Below are 19,761 nucleotides of genomic sequence, written 5' to 3' on the forward strand. Positions count from 1 at the left end.
TAGTTATTTAAATAGACATTTATAAATTATGTTTGTTTTTACCATATTTTGAGTATACTAACATGAAAGTAATTTTGTGACTTCATATCTTTGGTGTCATTAAGGTGATGGTGAGGTGGTAGAACAGGTAATTGGGCAGCAAACCAATGACCAAGATGAGAGCATTCTTGATGGAATAATCAGGGAGCTACAGAGAGAACAAGATCTGAGACTAATTAATGAAGGAGATGTTCCACATTTTCCAATTAATAGATCATACTCTGTTAATGGTGGTAAGTATTTATATATTTGTATAAGTTATGATGTACTCTGTTTTACTTGTACCAAGTGATTACATGTGAAAAATATTTTATAAGTGAAAGCATTTATTTACAATTGTGATATCAGATATACCAAAGTATCGTAATCTCATTATCATTTGTGGCTTAAATGAGTTAGGATCTTTTAAGTACAGGTAGTGTATTTTAATATATTGTTTTCTTCCTACTCAGAAATTTATTTGTAGTCTTTTTATTTGTTTTAAGAATTAAAGCATTGCAATAAGTCCAGCCCTTTTGTAGTGGTACCAACCTATGCAGTTTTCAAAAGTAAAACCACCTGAATTTAGAAATTACTCTTAAAAATATTTACTCTCCTTTGTTGAGAGGAAAGGAAAGCAGAATACCACTCTCCTCTCTTTAGTTTAAAAAATGAAGACAAAAGAAGCCCTTTGAAGAACACTTCTTCTTAGGAACTATAGATGCAACTTCTGAATTGACTTTCACAACAGTCTTATATTAATGCCAGCAGAAGTTATTGTATAATTAATTTCTCTACCTTAAAATGAATATTCTAACCTATTTTATCTCTTCACATTGCATGATATGCCTGGGCCTCTGAGTTAGTGTGTATCAATTTTCAATTTTACTTTTATCAAGAGCTGTTAGTTTTATTCTAAAGTGCAGTCCTCCTATGGGAATTTCTTCAGAATTGTTTTGTTTAATATATATTTATGCCATTGTGATCTTTTATTTGTGTAACATGACATTTTGGATTCTACAGAAATGAGCAAGGTCATTTAAATTTGAGGTGAATCACAGGGTGTTTTACTCATTTTCTGATTTATTCAGTATCCCATAACATTAAAATTAAAATAGTTCTTCATTTGGGTCACTTGAACATATGACTCGTAAGCTTTCTGAACCTAGAACAAGATGAGAAGTGAGCTGGTAATCCTATATATCCAGACCCTTTGTTCCTAAGACATAAAATTTAATGGCGAGCCCTGGTTTAGACATCCATTAATAAAATCAATATTCAGCTTACCTTAAATAGTAGGTTTCTATGGATAGATTTGATACACCATTCATTACAGATACCCCACAGACTTATAAATATAAATATAATGTTCATTTGTATTGATGTTTTTCTGATGTTTATCTAACAGTTGAACATTTCAGTTTCCAGTTGTGTTTTATTTGCAAATATAAGAAATATAAATGAACAGGAACCTTCCTGGAGGATTAAAAAGAAAAACAGACCAGGCATGGTGTCTTACACCTGTATTCCCAGCATTTGGTGAGACTTGAGGCAGGTGGATTACTTGATCCCAAGAGTTTGAGACCAGCGTGGACAACATAGCAAGACATCGTCTCTATAAAAAAATCAAAAAATCAGTTGAGCATGATAGTGTGCACATGTAGTCCCAGGTATTTGGGACGCTGCGGCAGAAGGATTGCCTGAGCCCAGGAGGTCAAGGCTGCAGTGAACCATGATGTGGTGAGCTGTGATTACACCACTGCACTCCAGCCTGGATGATAGAGCAAGACCCTGACTAGATAGATAGATAGATAGATAGATAGATAGATAGATAGGCAGATAGATAGATAGATTATTGATAGAAAATAAAAGTCTTGTTTCTTTAAAATATTTCTTTCATTGATCATCAATCTTGAAAAGAAAATTTGGATAAGTTTTTTTTTTCTTTGAGTCGGTGGTCTCACTGTTGCCCAGGCTACAGTGCAGTGACACGCTCATTGGTCACTGCAGCCTCGACCTCCTGGGCTCAGGCCATCTTCTCACCTCAGCCTTCCAAGTAGCTGGGACTACAGGTGAGTGCCACCATGCCTGGCTAGTTTTTTTTTTTTTTTTTTTGGAGGGAGGTTGTAGCGATGAGGTCTCACTATATTGCTCAGGCTGGTCTTGAGCTTCTGGGTTCAAACAGTCCTCCTGCCTCAGCCTTCCAAAGTGCTTGGAGTATAGGTGTGAACCACTGCGCCTGAGCCCCTAAATTTTTTTTTGTTTGTACTTTTTTTTTTTGAGTTGGAGTCTCACTGCTGCCCAGACTGGAGTACAGTGGCCGCTCCCGGCCACCGCAGCCTCTACCTACTGGGCTCCGGCGATCCTTCAGCCTCAGCCTTCTGAGTAGCCGGAATTACAGGCACACGCTGCCATGTCCAGCTGATTTTTTTTTTTTTAATTTATTTATTGTAGAGATGAGGTCTCGCCAAGTTGCCCAGGGGGATCTTGAACCCGCGGGGTCAGGCAATCCACTCACCTCAGCCTCCCAAAGCGCGGGATTGTTTGTACTTTTATGTTTTTTGAAAGCTTTATTGATACTTTATTCAGAAATATTTAATGGAATAAATAGAGATAGAATTTAGATAAAAAAGCTGCTTTCTGAACTAGTACTAATAAACATTTGTGAATCTCTCAAATCATGTTGAATGCTTTTTTTTTTTTTTTTTTTTGAGTTGGAGTTTCACTCTGTCACCCAGACTAGAGTGCAGTGGCCGCTCCTGGCCACCGCAGCCTCGACCTGCTGGGCTCTGGCGATCCTTCCGCCTCAGCCTTCCAAGTAGCCGGAATTACAGGCATGCGCTACCACGCCCGGCTGATTTTTTTTTTGATTGATTCAGAGACGAGGTCTCGCCAAGTTGCCCAGGCGGGTCTCGAACCCGCGGGCTCAGGCCATCCACTCACCTCAGCCTCCCAAAGGCGCGGGATGACAGGCTGAGCCACCGAGCCTGGCTAAATTTTTTGTAGAGACGGGATCTTGCCGTGTTGCCCAGGCCAACCTGGAACTCCTGGCCTCAAGCAGTCCGCCCACCTAACCTCCCAAAATCCTGGGATTACAGGCATGAGCCACCACTCCTGATCCCTTCTAGTAATTGTATGTGTCTGTATATATGTAGGAATTTTGTTTTTGTATGTAATCAGCTATGAGTCTTTTCATTAAAGTCGTCTGTGTTTAATGCCATGCTTTAACACACTGGAATTATTATTTTCAACTCCCATGTACCCAGCCCCTTGGTTTTTTTCTTTCTTTCTTTTTTTGACTTGGGGTTTCCCTCTGTCACCTAGGCTGGAGCGAAGTGGTGTGATCACAGGTTACCGAGGGCTTGGCCTCCTGGGCTCATTCAATCCTCTCACCTCAGCCTCTGAGTAGCTGGAACTGCAGGCACCACTGCCACACCTGGCTGATTTTTTTTTTGATTTGTTGTAGAGATGAGGTCTCACTGCCCAGGTGGGTCTCAAACCCGCGGGCTCAGGCAATCCCCTCACCTCAGTCTCCCAAAGGTGTGGGATTACAGGCTGAGCCACCGAGCCGGGCTGAATGCATTTTTTATATTCAGTGAGGCTTTAGTAGTTGTCAGATATAAAAATGCTTTAGAAAAGTTTAAAGAACTATAGAATTTAATGTTTTTATTATTTGTTATTTTTATTTTTTAGAAGCAGAGCCTCACTATGTTGCCCAGGCTGGTCTTTTTTTTGTTGTTGTTTCTATTTTTTTGACTGGACTGCACAACTAGATTAGGGGTTGGCTAAGAGCAGCTTGCAAGCCAATTCCAGACCACTGTGTGTATGTATGCCTCTGAGCTAACTTTTTTTCTTTTTTAAAGATGTGGGGTATAATTCAGGGTTAGGTGCATAAGTGGTCATTGTACAAGCGAAGTTTGGGCCTCCCATTAGTTCTCACTTTGCCTGGTTTGGGATCAGGTACCCTTATTAATGTTATGTGCCTACTCCCACTCTCCCCCCACTGGCATTGACCAGCTTCTGCCAATCCCTTTCATGTAGCATTATAATAAATGTTCAGGGTTCACTTATGAGTGAGAACATGTGATTCTTTATTTCTGTGATGGATCACTAAGTATGATGGACTTTAAATCCATCCAAGTTGCTGTTAAGTCCATAATTTTGTCACTCTTTATAGCTGTGTAAGATTCCATCTGTATTGTACCATTTTTTATATAGAAATAAGCATATGTACCACATTTTTTTTAATCCAGTACAGTTTCAGTGGGCAGCATGGTTGGTTCCATGTTTTTGCTATTGTGAATAGTGCTGCAGTAAACATGTGTGTGCAGGTATCTTTTCTGTAGAATGATTTGAGTTCCTCTAGTTATATTCCCAGAAGGGAGATTGCTAGGTCATATAGAATGTCAGTTTTTAGATCTTTTAGAAATCACCACACTGCTTTCCACAGAGGTTGTACTAGTTTGTTTGTGCTCTTACCAGCAGTGTAGAAGCATATTCTCTTTTTTCCACATCCTCTCCAATGTCTCTTGTTTCTTGAGTTATTAATGATGAACATCCTGACTGGAGTTAGGTGGTATCTCAGTGTGGTTTTGATTTGCATTTCTTTGAAATTAGTGAGGTTGAGCATCTTTTCATGTATCTGTTGGCTACTTGCATCTCTTCTTTTTAAAAGTGCCTATTCATATCTTTTGCCCACTTTTTAATAGGACTTTTTTTTTTTTTTTTTCCTTTCAGCACATTTGAGTTCCTTGTGAATCCTGGATGTTAGAGCTTTGTCAGATACACAGTTGGCAAATATTTTTTCCCATTCCGTGGACTGTCTCTTCACTCTCTTAATGGTTTATTTTGCTTTGCAGAAGCTTTTCAGTTTGTTGAGATCCCATTTGTCTATCTTATCTCTTATGGCATGGGCTTTTGGGAGTTTGATCATAAATTGGTTGCCTTTTCCAATACCTGTGAGGGTGTCTCCTGCATTTTCTAAGAATCTTATAGTTTGCGGTTTTATGTTTAGGTCTTCGATCGATTTAGAGTTGATTTTGTGTATGGTGATCAGTAGGCGCCCTCTTCCATTCTTCCGCATGTGGTTAGCCAGTTTTCTCAGCACCATTTACGTACTGAATTAGGCTCTGCTTTCCTCTGTGGTCATTGGTGGAGACTCTGTTGAACATAAGTTGGGTGAGAAATCAAGGCTTTGCTTCTGGAATCTCTGTCCTGTTCCATTGGTCTATATTCCTGCTCTTCTACTAATACCTGGCTGGCTTGATTATTGTAGCCTTATAATAAAATTTAAAATCCGGGAATGTGATACCTCCTGCTTTGTTTCTTTTGCTGAGGATTGTTTTGGCTATCCGTGGTTGTTTACATTTCCATATGAATTTCTGTATTGTTTTCTTGGACTGGAAGAACCAATGTTCTCAAGATGTCCATCCTACCCAAGGCAATCTACAGAGTCAACGCAATACCCATTGAATTACCAACATCATTCTTCTCAGACCTGGAAATGACTATACAAAAATTAATATGGAAAAAGGTTGGTCTTGAACTCCTGTGCTCAAGCAGTCCTCCCACTTCAGCCTCCCAAAGTGCTAGAATTAGAGGTGTGAGCCACTGTGCCCAGCCCAGAAATTCTAAACATTTACTGAGTGCCTGCATTATTCATGACACTATAAAAACCATAAAGGGGGTACAGAAAATGTAGAACAAAGGAGTAATAATTCTTCCAGCAGGTACTATCGTTGAGTCTTCTGTTATATTTAGAGCTTTGATTTGGAAAACTGTGATGCCTTTGCTTAGAAAGTGGTACTTTTTCTTTGTTTTTGTTTTAGCTCTGAGAAGTCCAAATATGGATATGTCTTCTTCTCCAAACATTGGGCTTCGACGTAGTGGTCAAATTGAAGGTGTTCGACAAATGCATAACAATGCTCCTCGGAGCCAGATGGCCACTGAAAGAGATCTCATGGCATGGAGCAGAAGAGTGGTGGTTAATGAACTAAATAATGGGGTTAGTAGGTGAGTCAGTACAGTAACATTCATAAGATTTAAAGTTCTATTTTTGAGGAAGTAAATTAAAGTATGCTATTTTAGCTTAGTAACTGTGAGGTACTTTTAAATCTAGTTGCCATGCATTAGTTTTTCTATATTATTCCAGTTAATTCACTCCATAACAAATATTTAATGATTATCTTCAGTTTGCTCAGCTTTATGTTGAATACTTTAGGGATTACTGAAAATACAAAACATGACCTCTGTTTTATAAATTCATAGTCTAAATTAGGAGATAAGAATACAAATAGCATTAAGTAAGAACTTATATGAAATGTAAGTGATTAAATATGTCGGTGATATATGGACTCTGAATTCAGTAGTGGTTATGAGGAGAAGGCTGTCAACTCGATATTGGAACAGTTTGGGAGTCCAATTATGTACTAGACCCTAGTGCTTACAGTATATGTAGAAGCATCTAAGTAGACTTCATTTAGATGAGAGAATTTCTTTAGGATGAATTTCAAATTTAGAATTTCTGTTGTTATTTGTAAACCCTAACATTTGCTGTAACAGCTTCAGATCACTCAACTGTAACTGGAAATAGATTTAAGAAAGGACATTGGCAGAGAACATGTAAAATTCATTTTAATCAAGCATTTCTCTAGCCATGACTTATACCAGATAAGCCAACAAATAGTAAAATTAATTTGATTTCTTTTTTTCCTGCTTTCTGCAATAAGTGGGGAGCAGTAATAAGGGAAAAAGAGGCATAGCTAATTTATGAGATAAATGCTTACCCTGGCAATATAACAATTTGAAATAATTCTTTACTCAAAATTTTTAAAGTAGAATTGAAAGCAGGAACTCAAATATATATTTGTGTGCTAATACCCATTGCAACATTATTCATGGTAACCAGAGAGTGGTAACAAGTCAATTGTCCATCAACAGATGAAAAACAAAGTGTAGTATACCCATGCAATGGAATATTATTCACCTATAAAAAAGAATGGTGCTCAAATATCTGCTACAACATTGGTAAACATTGTGCTGAGTAAAAAAATCCAGGCACAAAAAGACAAATAATATATGATTCCACTTACATAGAATATCTAGACTAGGTAGAGTTTATCAGGGACTGAGGAGAAGGATAAAATTAAAAGTTATTGCTTAATGGTTGCAGAGATAATTTTTGGAGTAATGAAAACGTTTTGGAAATAGTGATCCTGGCTAGACAACATTGTGATTTAATGCCACTGAAGTATATACCAAAAAGTGGTTAAAGTGGAAAATTTCACATTTGAAAGTATTTTTGTTATCTTATTCTTAAACTATTAGCTTCCTTTTTGAGATTTTCTGTTACTTCACCCTTTGGTTTGTTATTAGGGTGCAGGAAGAATGTCGAACTGCAAAAGGTGACATAGAAATCAGTCTTTATACAGTTGAAAAAAAGAAAAAGCCATCTTATACTACCCAAAGGGTAAGTATAGTTTTACAGTACGTTTGCAAATATTTGTAGATAGCAGGTTGTTGAAAGGCAGCAATTTACATATTCAAGAAACTATGTTATTAGGTGTCTGCATATAGGAAACCAATTTTCTTTAAAAAATTTATTTTATTATAGGGATGTGTGGTACAAGTAAGGATTAACTGCACAAGTAGGCTGCAATCAGGTGAAGTTTGGGTCTCCAACTGGCCCTCGCTTCCCCTGGTTTGGGACCAGGTACCCTTTGTGTTTTTACATGCCCACCCCCTTTCTCCATCCTTCCCTTTCCTGGCAGTGCCCTGTGCCTGCCAATCCCTCCCTTGTACTGATGTGATTAGTGTTTAGGTCCCACTTAAGAGTGAGAAAATGGGATATTCAGGTCTTTGTTTCTGAAATAGATCACTAAGTGTTACAGTCTCCAACCCCATCCAATTTCCTGCCAAGTTCATTATTTTGTTCTTCTTTATGGCTGTATAATATTCTATCATGTGTATGTCCCACATTTTATTTATCCAACTCACTTTCGATGGGTAGTAGGGTTGTTTCCATGTTTTTGCTATTGTGAATAATGTGGCAATAAACATGAGTGTGCAGATATCTTTTCTTGTAGAACAATTTATGTTCTGGGTGGGAACCAATTTTTGTGCCACAAATTGAGGTACACGTTTATTAGTAAGAGTAAAGTTACACAAAGTCAAGACTGTCCCCCCAAAAATCTAGGACATGTGGTCGTCGTAGATATAGGGTATTTGTTTTAAGATACCATTTTCATATTTCTAAATTAGAACCTTAAAAATATTTAATCACAATGTAAAACAGATACTCAGATACTCTAGACCAGAGTTTGGCAAACTACAACTCAGAGACCAAATCTGGTCTGCCTCTGCCTGTTTCTGTTAATTACATTTTATTGGAACACAGCCACATTTATTCATTTATGTTTTGTCTATGGCTGCTTTCATTCTGTAAAGACAGAGTTGAGTCGTTGCAACAAAGATTGTATGACCTACAAAACCAAAAATATTTACACTCTGGTCTTATAAAGAAGAAGTTTATAGACCCCTACCCTAGGCCCATTCCTGGCCTACTTAATCATTTAGGAGCAAAATCTGATCTATACTGTAAAGTACTGGGTTATTGTCCTAGAAGAGACTGTTAAGCAGGGAGCAGAATTCCTGTACTACATTAGGTACATGATAAGCTCCTTACTAGTATACTCAGGTTCACCAAATTAGAGATATAAGAATGTATAGTTTTGTTTACAATGCCATACAAAGGGGGACCCAGAAAATCCAAGAATTTATTTATTTTTTAAAAATGTGTATTTGTCTTACATTTTTAAACTTCAGTCACCTTCAAAATAGTCTCCGTTTGATGTAATACATCTACTGGAATGCTTTTTCTACTGCTGAGAACAGTTTTTGAAGTCATCGATTTTGATGCCTTTTATTGCTTTTGCCACTTTTTTTGTTTCACCTCTTCCACATTGGCAAAACATTTCCCTTTTCATTGGGGAAAAAAATCACTTGGGAAGAGATCTGGTGAATATGGAGGGTGGTGCATGGGGGTCATGACATTTTTGGTCAAAAACTGCTAAACACTCAGCACACTGTGGGCAGGTGCGTTGGTAAATCACTCATAATGAAATGGGAAAACCTGTTGAAAGAATCTCAATAAAAAAGTCACTAATGTAGCACACATCCTCTCAGGACAGTGCTAGCTGATGCATTGATGTTGATGGGTTCCTAGAACACTTACATAGCGGAGGTAGCCTGTACTACAAGGGGATGGCCCTTCAAAAGATGATTCCAGGTTTTTTTGGATCCCCCTCATAATTTCTGTACAGTGTGGTCATTTGGAGAGTCTAGAATTTTGATTTTGTTAAAGAAATCTACACAATGGATTCTGAATTTTAAATACTTTTTTCCAGAATTGATAAGCACAGATTTAGGTAAATATCCTATGAATATCTCCAAATATTCTTAGATCATTCTGATATCTGCTTTCTTAATTTCTGTTGTGCTTTTGTTAGTTTATTTGATATTCTCTGGTAAGATTATTTTGTTTAGAAGTTTTGAATGACTCGAATCTGTGATTTTTATTATTTTTTCTGGCTAAGCTGATTTTGTCAAGCATCACATTCATCTGAGACTAATAGAATACTTAGGTCTATAGACATTTTTGTTTATATTGAAAATGAGAAATATTTACATATAAGATAAGAAACTGACCCTTGACACTAATTTATAAGACGTTTAAACTTTTTTGCTCTTAATATTACAGTTGTAGTTTAGCCATATGTTATATCGGCAATAATGTTTTATATTTGTAAAGGTTAGAATAAAATACTTTTCACTTTACATTTTAGTTGTTAAAAATTAAATCTTTGTTTTGACCTGTTTACTGAATGGATATGCCAATTCTTGTTATAACAATGAATGAATTATTCATAGTAACTCAATTTCTTTTCTCTTATTATCCCCAAATAGTAGGACTGAGTCTCTCTGGGTTGTAAGGGGTTAAGCATGGTATGAGTTTGTGTATCTATTTATGTGCCTTGCTATGTTCCAATAATGAAATTTTATATTACTTTTTACACATAGATTACTTTGAGACCTTTTCCTTCAGTTGTTATACGTAATCTACATTATATTTATTTATTTGTTGTTCTAAGTTTCAAAACAAAGTTTATTAGAAAAAGGAAAGGAAAGAAAGTATTTTTAACAACTCTCTCGTGGACCTAGTTTTTATATTGTGGGAGATAGGAGTTGGTGAGATTGGACTAAATTCTAAAGATCTTTTTCAACTCTTAGGAATCTTAAGAATGCTAATCTAGAATGAACAAAAGCATTGATGATTAAACCTAATTATGTATTTTAACATTTTAACAAGTTTTTTAGATTTTTTTTTATAGAGCTGAAGAAGTAGACAAATGTAATATAGATTTCTTGCTTTATCTTGTAATAATTTTTAATAATATGGTATATGTAAATTATGAATGGGCAAATTATTGCAACCTAGACTTTCAGTAGTCACCCATTTGATCACAAAGTTTTCAAAATAAGAAATTGATAAATATTAGTGGAAGGTGGGTTAAACATGTATAGATATAGTTATATATTGGTTTTCATTTTGGAAATTTATCCTCATCCCCTCCCTACTCAGTTCCCCCATTCCCTGCCTAATTGATTTGATTTATATATGTTCATTTGTGTTCACTGAGCTTTTCCTTTTTTAAAATCTGTTTTTCTTTTTTACAGAACGATTATCAGCCTAGCTGTGGGCGGTCTTTACGAAGGACACAGCGCAAGCGTCAGCATACTTACCAAACACGATCCAACATAGAGCATAATTCGCATACATCATGCCAAAATGCAGATATGCAGGAAGACTCAGACAGCTCCTCAGAGGTTAGATATCTGCTATTACTCATTCAGTGTATTTTTTTTTTGTTTCTCCGTATGTATTATTCATTTGGGTTTACTTTTAAAGGTCAGTTTAATAGAAAATTATTTTAATTATTTTCTCATAAGAGACTTATTCATTAATAATGCATTTAATAGGCACATTTGAGTGTTGTATTCAGTTCCTTTAGTTATCGTCTCTAATTTGTACTGCAGATGTTATCTTGGTGACGGTATTAAGTATTCTAGCAAAAGTTTTCCTTTGAGACAGTGAGAAAAAAGAGTAAGAGGAAATATCCCTAGAAATGGGAAGAAGTAGAATATAAACAGTGGTAATAAGTTATATAGTTTCAGAACTGATTGGCTGTGTAATCAACATAATATATACAAATAATGCAGTTTTTGTTGTTGTTAACTTCTCCCCTCATGGAGATCATTGAGTGTTGATTTTTTTCAGACCGGCTTTATTCGTGGTGATGAATAAAGAGTATAGCAAGTCTTTTCTTCCTGTCCTATTCTCCAGTATTTTGCTTATATTCTCTTAACAACTTAATAATGGGGGTTTAATTATGCATTGACGACGTATGGTACATCCATTCTTTTCCTTCCATTCACAGTTCTTAAACTAACTCTTCTCAAAGATGACCTTCTTCTGTCCTTTCCCCTCCCCCATGAAAATCTTGATCTTAAAAAAGTGATCACTATTCAGAAATTGATGCTCCTTTTTAAAAATGTACTATAACAATGGAATTGTGTGCTTTTAAAAATAATCCTAGTTTTAATAAATGTTTATATTTAAAATAACTTTTTGTCAGGATATTTTAAAAAATAATCCCTAGGATATAAGACAGTGGGTAAGGGTATAGATAAAATAAGATAGGCAGTGAGTTATTGTGTGTACAAGAGCTATCCTCTCTACTATATTTGAGGTTTTACATAATAAAATGAAGGTTAAATTTTTTTTAATGGAGAGTAATTGCATTAACTTGGTAGAGACATGTAAGTATGTTTAAAACAACAACGTTGCCGGGCTTGGTGGCTCAGCCTGTAATCCCGTGCCTTTGGGAGGCTGAGGTGAGTGGATAGCCTGAGCCCGTGGGTTTGAGACCCGCCTGGGCAGCAAGACCTCATCTCTACAGTAAATCAAAAAATCAGCCGGGCATGGTAGCGCATGCCTGTAATTCTGGCTACTCGGAAGGCTGAGGAGGAAGGATCGCCGGAGCCCAGCAGGCGAGGCTGCGGTGGCCGGGAGCAGCCACTGCACTCCAGTCCGGGCGACAGAGTGAGACTCCAACTCAAAAAACAAACAAACAAACAAAAAAAACAACAACGTTTTTAGCATTTAAGAGGGTTATATTTGGACTCAAGGAAATTATTCAGTCTTTAAAATAATAAAAAGATGTTTTGTATCAACAAGCTAATATATGCCAGAGATTTTTAAACACCTGGTAGCTTTAATTGTGAGTTATAAATATATGTAGAAAAATAATTATGTAGATTTTAAGTAGAAGGTGCTTTGGGTGGAATTTAAAAAGTCTTATAAATCAGATAATAGTTTGTTCATTAGTAATATGCTAGCTAATAATAACCATATATCTCAATTGCTGGCTGTGTGTTGCAGGAAGATGAAACTGTTGGCACAAGTGATGCTTCTGTAGAAGATCCTGTTATTGAATGGCAAAGTGAAAGTTCTTCCAGGTAGCTTTAATGGTTTTTATTTGGTTAAAATTACTCAACAATTTTAATGTGAAATTATGTCCTTGTAGGAATTTGGTTAAACCAAAGTTAAAATAGTGTTTTGTAGTAGAAAGACTATTGAGGTAGAAGCCTAGATAACTGTTGTTGTATCCTGCTTCCCCTGATCTTTTTGGTGTCACTATGGGAATTTTAGTTCCTTCATCTATAAAATGAAGTTCTTTTTAAATTTAAGATTCTAATTATAGTCAAGTGCTGTGTAATGACGTTTCAAGGACAGACTGTATATATGACAGTGGTCTCATAAGATTATAATGGAACTGAAAAATACCTATTGCCTAGTGACATCATAGCCATAGCACAGCACACTATTCATGTGTTTGTGGTGATACTAGTGTAAACAAACCTGCTGCACTATCATTCATATAAAAGTACATAATACTTGATAATGATAATAAATAGTTATGTTACTGGTTTATGTGTTTACTATGCTGTACTTTCTTATTACTGTATTTTTTTATTTTTATTTTTAAAGCTGAGATCTTGCTATGTTGTCCAGGCTGGTCTCAAACTCCTGGGCTCAAGTGATCCTCCAGCTTCAACTTCCCAAGTACCTGGGACTACAGGTGTGTGCCACCATGCCCAGTTTATGGCTATACTTTTTTGCCATTATTTTAGAGTATATTCCTTCTACTTGTTAAAAAAATGTTAACTGTAAAACAGCCTGAAGCAGGTCCACCAGCAGGTATTCTAGAAGAAGAAATTGTTATCACAGAAAATGACGGCTTGGTGTATGTTATTGCCCCTGACAACCTTTCAGTGGGAAAAGTGAGATGTGGAGGTTGAAGATGTTGATATTGATGATTCTGATGCTGATGATTCTGATTCTGATACAATAGACCTAGGCTATTGTATGTGCTTCTGTCTTAACTTCCAACAAAAAGTTGAAAAACCAAAAACAAAAAAATAAAAATTTTAAATAGAAAAAATATTGTAGATTAAAAATTTAAAATAGAAGATATTTGTATACAGCTGTGCAAATGTGTATTTTAAGTGTTATTACAAAAGAGTCAAAAAGTTAAGAAAACAAAAACAAAGTTTATAAGATAAAAATAGTTACAGTAAGTTAAGGTTAATTTATTTTTTATTTTTTATTTTTTTTGAGTTGGAGTCTCACTCTGTCGCCCGGACTGGAGTGTGGTGGCCGCTCCCAGCCACTGCAGCCTTGCCTGCTGGGCTTCGGCGATCCTTCCGCCTCAGCCTTCCGAGTAGCCGGAATTTCAGGCATACGCTACCACGTCCGGTTGATTTTTTGATTTATTGTAGAGATGAGGTCTCGCTGCCCAGGCAGGTCTTGAACCCGCGGGCTCAGGCAATCCACTCACCTCAGCCTCCCAAAGGCGCGGGATTACAGGCTGAGCCACTGAGCCCGGCTGGTTAATTTATTATTGAATAAGAAAAATATTTTTATAAATTTAGTGTAGCCTAAGTGTGCAGTGTTTATAATGTCCGCAGGAGTGTGTGTACCTTAATGTCCTAGCCTATACATTCACTTACTACTCACTAACTCAGCCAGAGCAACTTCCAGACCTTTAAGCTCCTTTCATGTTACATGTATGTATATAAAAGAGGCATACCATTTTTTTCTCATATATATATATATATATACACACACACACACACATATATATATTTTTTTTTTTTTTACTGTTCCTTGAATATGTTTAGATATACTTAGATACGTGACTACTCACCAGCATGTTACAGTTGCCTGCAAATATGCAGTATAGTCACATACTGTGCAGGTTTGTAGCCTAGGAACAATTGGCTATGCCACATAGCTTAGGTGTATAGTAGGCTATACCATATTAGCTTTGAGTAAGTACACTGTTTAATGATGAAATCACCTAATGATGCACTTTTCAGAATGCAGCCCTATTTCATTAAGCAATGCATGACTGCATATGAATATATATATATTTATTTATTTATTTATTTTGGTACATCTTTGCTTTAAAGAAGCTTTTGTGATTTTGAACAAGGATTTTAAATCCTCTTATAGGAAACAAAGCATTGTATTTTATCCAAGAAGGAGTTCATTAAAATCACATAAATAATGATTAAACTTCTGTTTTGTTATTTTTTTCTCTTACATTAAAGCAAAATCAAGTCATGTGATTTATACTACTGTTTGATTATGGAACGATCATCTTTCGATTATTAGTATTTTTTTTTTTTTGAGTTGGAGTCTCACTCTGTTGTCCAGGCTGGAGTGCAGTGACATGCTCACGGCCACCACAGCCTCGACCTGTGGGTTTAGGTGATCCTTCCGCCTCAGACTTCCAAGTAACTGGAACTGCTAGCACACACCACCATGCCCAGCTACTTTTTTTGACATATTGTAGAGGTGAGATCTCACTAAATTGTCCAGGCTGGTCTCGACCCCATGGGCTCAGGCAGACCTCTCACCTTGGCTTCCCAAAGTGCTGGGATTATAGGTGTGAGCCACTGCGCCCGACAATCTTTTCGATTATTAAGAACTATTTTTTTCTATACTTAGTTATTCATAATTTTGATTTATTTACAGTGATTCATCAAGTGAATATTCTGATTGGACAGCAGATGCTGGAATAAATTTGCAACCTCCAAAAAGACAAACCAGACAGACAACACGGAAAATATGCAGCAGCTCTGAGGAGGAGAATTTGAAGTCACTGGAAGAAAGGCAAAAAAAACCTAAACAGACAAGAAAGAAGGTTTGCAACATTATAGGTTGTTTTGGTTTTTTGTTGTTGTTGTCTTTACTTGATTTTTGCCTTTGATACGTGAATATTAAATAGTAACATTTGACTTTTCTCTGAAAATAGCATCCCGTTTGAGAAACAAAGTAAAATACTTTAAGTAGATTTCAAAATATAATGAATTGTTGAAATTAAATGTGAGGCTAGTACCTTAATGTCTTAGGTATTATATTAGGTCTTCATTATTATAATTTGTTACTAAAATATATTGACAATTGTCTGTTAAAATGAAGCAGTGTTCTAAAATAAACTACTGTAGTACAAAATTACTATTTTTGTCATGTTACCAATTATAAATTCCATAGATTTTAACTTGTAACATGGAAGAATATGATAAGTTGTGTAGGAGTCTCCTATTCCTTTGCTTGTTTATTTAAGAGGCAGAGTCTTGCTACGTTTTCCAAGTTTGAGGGCAGTGGATATTCACAGGTGTAATCCTGCAACCTCAAACTCCTGGACTCAAGCATTCCTCTCACCTCAGCCTCCTGATTAGCTGGTACTACTGGTGTGCATGGCTGTGCCTGACTTTTATTTCATCCCAATGTCAGTTTATTTCCCCTGCTATAAATTTATTTAAATAATGTAAAGGCTTACTTTACATGATTTTTTAATTTTAATTTTAAAAGTTATTATATATACATTCTGTAGTCTGTTGTTTTAGTAAATAATTATCTTCTTGATTATCTTGTGTTTGATGGCAAAAATTATTGTGTGACTTGTATTTAAATTCATGTGGAACTCAAGGGACAAGAGGAAAGTTATGGTTTCTAGATAGTATATAGTGTCAAGTTATTATCTGTCAGTTAAAATTGAGCAACTTGATTTTTCATTGGTACAAAAGTTATATATAATGAATTGTTAAAGGAAAATGATTCAAATTTATATATTTTAGGTTTTATTATAACCTGATATTTTTAATGTTCTCTAATTGCTATTTTTATTCTGTTGTTCTTGTGTTTATATATTTGTGAACTGTTTTATACATAAACACTCGTGTATTTATGTTTTAGAAAGGAGGATTGGTTTCTATGGCAGGTGAGTCCAATGAAGAATGGTTTGCCCCTCAATGGATCTTAGATACCATACCGCGACGTTCTCCATTTGTCCCACAGATGGGAGATGAGGTAATTGTTATCTGTTATAACCTTTTGGAGCCTCGAGAGCACTAATTTTAATGAGTCTTAGTACATTTATATTCTTAATTATATTATAATAGTATATACACTGTCTTAGCCTGCTCTGCTGAATTATTTATTAATTGTGGAAAATGACTGAGCTTCATTAAGTATTGTATCCTTTGTAGCACCTGACACAAGGTCTTCAATATATTAGATACTCAATGAATATTGAAATAAATTGCTTGGCCTGTGAAACCTTGAAAATAATTGGCTTTATTTTCATCTGAAGTGCCATAGAATTGTGTTTTATTTTGAGTTACCATTCAAGTCCTAATCTTGTTTTTAAAAATGTTCAATCTTATTGAAAACATACTAGAGGACAATTTACCGTTTTCAATGAGTAGGGGAATGTCATTTTGCAAATAGGGTCTTCTTACTGAGCATATGACTGAATAACATAACCATGTTTATTATTGATCAGTCAGTAATTAAGTTAGAATTCTACCTGGTAAAAACTTTTCTTTTTATTATGAAAATAATGGTAACATTGGAATATTAGAGCTTTACTTGACTTGCATAGTCTCTAATATATTGATTAATCCTTAATTTTGATTGATTAAATATTTTCACACAGTTTCCAATTTAAGACTAATAGTAGAAATGTAATATTGCAATAAAAGAAGCAGCAAAACCTTGCAAATAAGTTCTAAGAATTTGAGGACAAATAAAAATTTCACCAAATTTTTCTGTAATTTCCTACTACAGAGATCTTATATCAGAGATTGCTATCAAATAGCCTTATGAATAAACTATTACTTGATTATTTTAAATACTATCATAATGTTTTAATAAGCATATTTTACGGTATTGAACTTCTGAGTAATGTTTGTTTTTATGGCTATGTTAATAAACATGTTCTGATGAATGCTGTATTTAAAAACTTAGAAAATTTCAATTATTTTGCATATTCACAACCACTATTATATTTACTGCCTGTTTTTATTTTATGGAGGCATAGGGGAGTAATATTGAATTAATTCTAGAAGACTTTACAGAACAAAGTAAGGCTCTGTATTCTCTAAGATCTGATGAGACTCTTCTCAATAAGACCATTTTTCTGGTCCATACTTCGGTGGAATCACTTTCCATATATCTTGTTAAACTTAACACTTCCTTATATGCTTCCAAGACTAATGTGTATTAGGTGAAGCTCTTCAGATAATGAGGAAGGTGTATAAGTGAATCAGACAGTGAAATATGTCAATTAGAAAATGTTTTTAAATAATTCATAAAGGAAAAATGTGCTTTTTATATAAAATTTCTTAATGACAGTGTTACCTTTTACTTTATCTAAGTATTAACTTTTATTTTATTTTTTTCCCTAGATATCCTTACTCATAGATACTGTTCTCTTAAAATGCTAATTTTCAAATACTAACTTATCCAGGATATCATCCCAGTTTTTCATTTGCCAGCCTCTCTTTCCTCATGAGTTTTTCCACCTAAATTGTTCCTCTATTCTGATACATAATATATTCTGCCTTTGCATTATAGTTATGTATCTACACTTGTGTTCATATCCTTGGGGGAAATTATTTTATTTGTATATCTTATTACTGCACCCAATACCTTATACATAGATGTTCAATGATCAATATTTGTTGATTACAGGAATATATAATGAAGGATATATTTATAACAAGCTTTTTAACCCCTACAGTTATTTATTTGCTAATGTTTAATCCTTCTTTATTTTCTACTTATATTTTTAGCTGTCAGAAATTCTATCTTAGACGATGTTGATTGGGCAATATATTTTTTAAATCTCATTTTTTTTACTTCTGTTATCACTGTCATCACTTTTAAACTAGTGGAAAAGAAACTTTTTAAAATAAATACATAATGTAGTAAATACTGTCTAAAAAGACTGAAGATTCTTACCAAAAATTAAATTCATTTTTCTTCTGCATTATGCCAATTCTGACAGGAACTCCTGCAACAGAAAACTTAATCTGTTTTAAAATTACTCCATTTATTAACCTGTGATTTGTACTACTTATATAAAAATCTTTGTTGAATATTAAAATGTTGATGTTTAGAATGTCAATTATATGAAATATAGTACAGTTGTTCTTTGGTATCCACAAAGAATTACTTTCAGTACCCCATGTGGATAACCAAAATCAGCAAGTCCTTTACATAAAATGTTACAGTGTTTGCCTATAGCCTACCCACATCCTCCCATATACTTTAAATTAGCTCTGTATTATCTAAAACAGTATAAATGCTATGTAAATAGTTGTTATACTGTATTTTTAAATTTTGTATAATCTTTATTGTTGTACCAAAATATTTTATTGGGATTTTCTTTAATATTTTCAATCTGCAGTTAGTTGAATCCCCAGATGCAGAACCTGTAGATTTGGAAGGACAACTGTACTTTAAAATATGACTAGTTTTTTGTGTATTTGTCAAGAATCTATCTATTTAGCATGTTTATGAAGCTGTATGGGAGTAAAGGACTGTGTTTGCAATGTTTATATCATATGGTGCTAAACACAGGGTTACATAGACAGGAATACTGAATGAACATCATTTGTTAGGGAAAATTTCTTTTTATTGTACATATATTTTCAAAATTGTAATTAATCGTCTTCTGCAAAACAATTTTATTTGCAGAAGTGTATATTGGGACATATAGAGTTGTTACATTGGATGGTATTGTTTAATACCTTATGTTTTCTGTTTTAGCTTATCTATTTTAGGCAAGGACATGAAGCTTATGTGCGAGCTGTAAGGAAATCAAAAATATACAGCGTTAATTTACAGAAACAGCCATGGAACAAAATGGATCTCAGGGTAAGTTTGCCAAATTCACAGAATATGCAATTTGAAGTAGCTTTGGAATTAAGTTACTCATCTGTAGGTTTTTTTCTCTGTTTCATGCATGTTTCACTGTTGATTGTCCAAGATAAAATGATGTGTGATATCCTGTAGAACTGAGTACTATGGGTCACATTTTATGCTTCCCAAAATTTGTATGTTGTTTATTGTCTAGTCTAAACCATTCCATAATTAGAGCAAAACAGGAGTTCCCCTGTTATGGATATTTTCCCTATCAGCAACTTTGTACTTTTTGGCTGCTCTATAAACTGTGTGAACTACAAACACAAAGTTCTGGCAGCTTTGGTAATATTAAATATCATAAATTATAAGAAGCTCAGAAATTTGTGGTGCTTTAAGAAATAACT

General features: G+C 34.9%; 1 protein-coding gene across 3 annotated transcripts in view; it reads left to right on the forward strand.

Moving 5' to 3' along the window:
- BRWD3 (bromodomain and WD repeat domain containing 3) overlaps positions 1 to 19,761 on the forward strand; it is a 111,990-nt gene that overhangs the window by 66,973 nt on the left and 25,256 nt on the right. For all 3 annotated transcript variants that reach the window (XM_008069344.2, XM_008069345.2, XM_008069346.2), the window contains 8 exons: positions 105 to 272; positions 5,847 to 6,030; positions 7,393 to 7,486; positions 10,753 to 10,902; positions 12,518 to 12,594; positions 15,179 to 15,347; positions 16,403 to 16,516; positions 19,262 to 19,369. In XM_008069344.2, coding sequence (XP_008067535.1) covers positions 105 to 272; positions 5,847 to 6,030; positions 7,393 to 7,486; positions 10,753 to 10,902; positions 12,518 to 12,594; positions 15,179 to 15,347; positions 16,403 to 16,516; positions 19,262 to 19,369 — 1,064 coding nt within the window. The remainder of the gene's footprint in view (positions 1 to 104; positions 273 to 5,846; positions 6,031 to 7,392; positions 7,487 to 10,752; positions 10,903 to 12,517; positions 12,595 to 15,178; positions 15,348 to 16,402; positions 16,517 to 19,261; positions 19,370 to 19,761) is intronic.

This window comes from Carlito syrichta, unplaced genomic scaffold (genome assembly GCF_000164805.1).
Source record: "Carlito syrichta isolate Samal-C Ts95f unplaced genomic scaffold, Tarsius_syrichta-2.0.1 Scaffold311944, whole genome shotgun sequence".
NCBI classification, from domain to species: domain Eukaryota; kingdom Metazoa; phylum Chordata; class Mammalia; order Primates; family Tarsiidae; genus Carlito; species Carlito syrichta.